The 2,252-nt window shown below is 44.8% G+C and overlaps 1 protein-coding gene across 1 annotated transcript in view; it reads left to right on the top strand.

Moving 5' to 3' along the window:
- The window catches only part of MAP7D2 (MAP7 domain containing 2), a 91,680-nt gene that overhangs the window by 65,683 nt on the left and 23,745 nt on the right, over positions 1–2,252 (top strand). Inside the window, exon 7 of the mRNA XM_023532348.1 lies at positions 523–650. Within this exon, the coding sequence (XP_023388116.1) occupies positions 523–650 (128 nt within the window). The remainder of the gene's footprint in view (positions 1–522; positions 651–2,252) is intronic.

Here is a 2,252-nt window from a genome sequence, read left to right as displayed (position 1 = left end):
AGAAGGGAAGCACCCTTGCGGAGCACCCACAGCGGGCCAGGCACCAAGGCCCGTGCCTGCGGCCTCCTGCCGAGGGAGGCCATGGGGAAGACGTAGAGGGATGGGAGGGGTTGCAGGCCCCATTATACAGGGTATACTCTTAGGGTCCACAGCTCACTGTCTCGAGTGTTAAAACCACACTTTTGCACCCACCCGTAGCTTTTTTCTAGTGATCATAGATCTTCGTACTCTCTTCACTTTCCACGTACCCAGGACCATAGCATGGTTCTGTCGTTGGTTCTTTGCACAGTAACAAGGAGAAGAAAATCTTTGCATTTTGAGCCTGTTTTTTAAAACTAGATGACCTAAATGTGGTGACCTCATGCTGCTGCTCTGCAAACAGTTCCATTGTGGGGAGCACTATAGCTTCACGTGGATCTTTCCGAAAGAAAGCTGTGCGCTGCTTCCATGGGGGTATTTTTAGAAATTGTCGAAGTAGTGTTGATTGTGGGCCATGGCTGTCCTATTCTGTGTCCCCTACAGACGGAGAAGATGAAGAGAGGGCCGAGAACAACAACTTCCATTCCCAGCGTGAGCCCTGGGTCCCCTCTGAAAAGATGCGACTTTCCAACAGGCATGTCTAAGAGATCATCTTCTCCCGTGACACCCAAGTAAGCATCTTTCCCCTTTGCTACAGTCAGACAATTAAAGCAGTTTGGCGGGGCTCCGTGCAGCACCGTGTGTGCCCCCTGCTCTGCAGGAGGCATGGCCGGCCCTAACAGGTGGACAGGAGGAATGCTGGACGGTGAGCTACCTCCTTCACGCTCTGAGCATCTTCTGGATAAACGATGGGCTTTTAGTTTAAGGAGTTTTGTTGCCTGGTAAATATAGGACTCTTAGCTACTGAGGTGACGTATTCAGTCAGCATTTTCTCTTCAGGTCCATCTGTTCCATTCTGCTTTTTTGGCATTCTCTTTCAGTCGTATCTGGACTGAAGTGATTCCATTGTGCTTGAACGCTTGAGCTCTTGTGCTCTCTCCAATCTCCTCCGTCTCTTTAAAAGAGAGACAATAATAAGTTGTCGGCCACACTGGCAAATGTTTGTTTTAATGAAGCCATTATATTTTTTATTAAGGATTGGGTGAACTCACCAACGAAACCATGTAACCGAAAAGCAAACTTACGCTATGTGACCACTATCTTAAGTCATTAAAATGTTTTACTGATGATAACTGCTAAAAATGACTCACTAATAAATAACTCAATCCAGCAGTGGAATGAAAACATCTTCAGTAGTATTGACAGACAAAGAAATATTTTAATTTGGAAAAATAGGAAACTTTATATAAAGTCATAAAACTTTATATAGAGTCATACGTTTAGTGCATCAGTTTGGTTCAGAGAACATAGGATAAAACACAAGTTTAATGAAACACTTGGGAATTTATTAAAAATATTTCAAGGTGACATCAGCTCTTATTTCTAATTTGTTGCTTTCTACAAGAGACCTTTTCAGACCTTACTATTGTTTGGCTCAGAGATCACTATGGTTTTTAATAGACAACTAATTCCTGCTATTGCTGTATCCGTCTTCCACACAGAAAAGCCTTCCATAGCGCTTAGCTAAATTAATAGCGTCTTGGTTTATTCTCTCGCTGATCAGCCCCTCAAATGTTCACCTTTCTGGGGTGCATATTTCACTTGTTGGTTTGTTTGTTTGTTTTTCAGTCCATTGCATTCTTTATGTGCTTATACGGCCTGTCTTTGCTTATGATATTGTTCTTTTGCAAACTAAATCCATCCACTGGTCACTTCCATTCACATGTCACTACTCTTGTGTTAGTTTGGAACACTGACATTAGCAGAGAGAAAAGCCTGTTCATACTGGGGTTTCTCCATATTCCACCCCTCTCTTTCCAGGATATTGACCCATGATGCCAGCATGGATAGTAGCTGGCAAGTTTCATCATCGTCATTGTAAATTTCACTAAGGTGAACAAGGCGTTGTTATCTATCCTCTATTACAGCGGTCCCCAGCCTTTTTTGGCACTAGGGACCGGTGCTCCTATGAGAATCTAATGCCTGATGATCTGAGGTGGAGCTGAGGCGGTGATGCTCGTGCTGGGGAGCGGCTACAAATGCAGATGAAGCTTTGCTCACTCGCCCTTTGCTCGCCTCCTGCCATGCTGCCCAGTTCCTAACAGGCCATGGACTGGTACTGGTCTGCAGCCCAGGGCTTGGGGACCCCTGCTCTATAGAGATGAGAATTCAGT

The sequence above is a fragment of the Pteropus vampyrus genome, unplaced genomic scaffold (genome assembly GCF_000151845.1).
Source record: "Pteropus vampyrus isolate Shadow unplaced genomic scaffold, Pvam_2.0 Scaffold81, whole genome shotgun sequence".
NCBI classification, from domain to species: domain Eukaryota; kingdom Metazoa; phylum Chordata; class Mammalia; order Chiroptera; family Pteropodidae; genus Pteropus; species Pteropus vampyrus.
The sequence above is the reverse complement of the archived record's forward strand: the minus strand, read 5'-3'. Positions and strand labels throughout refer to the sequence as shown.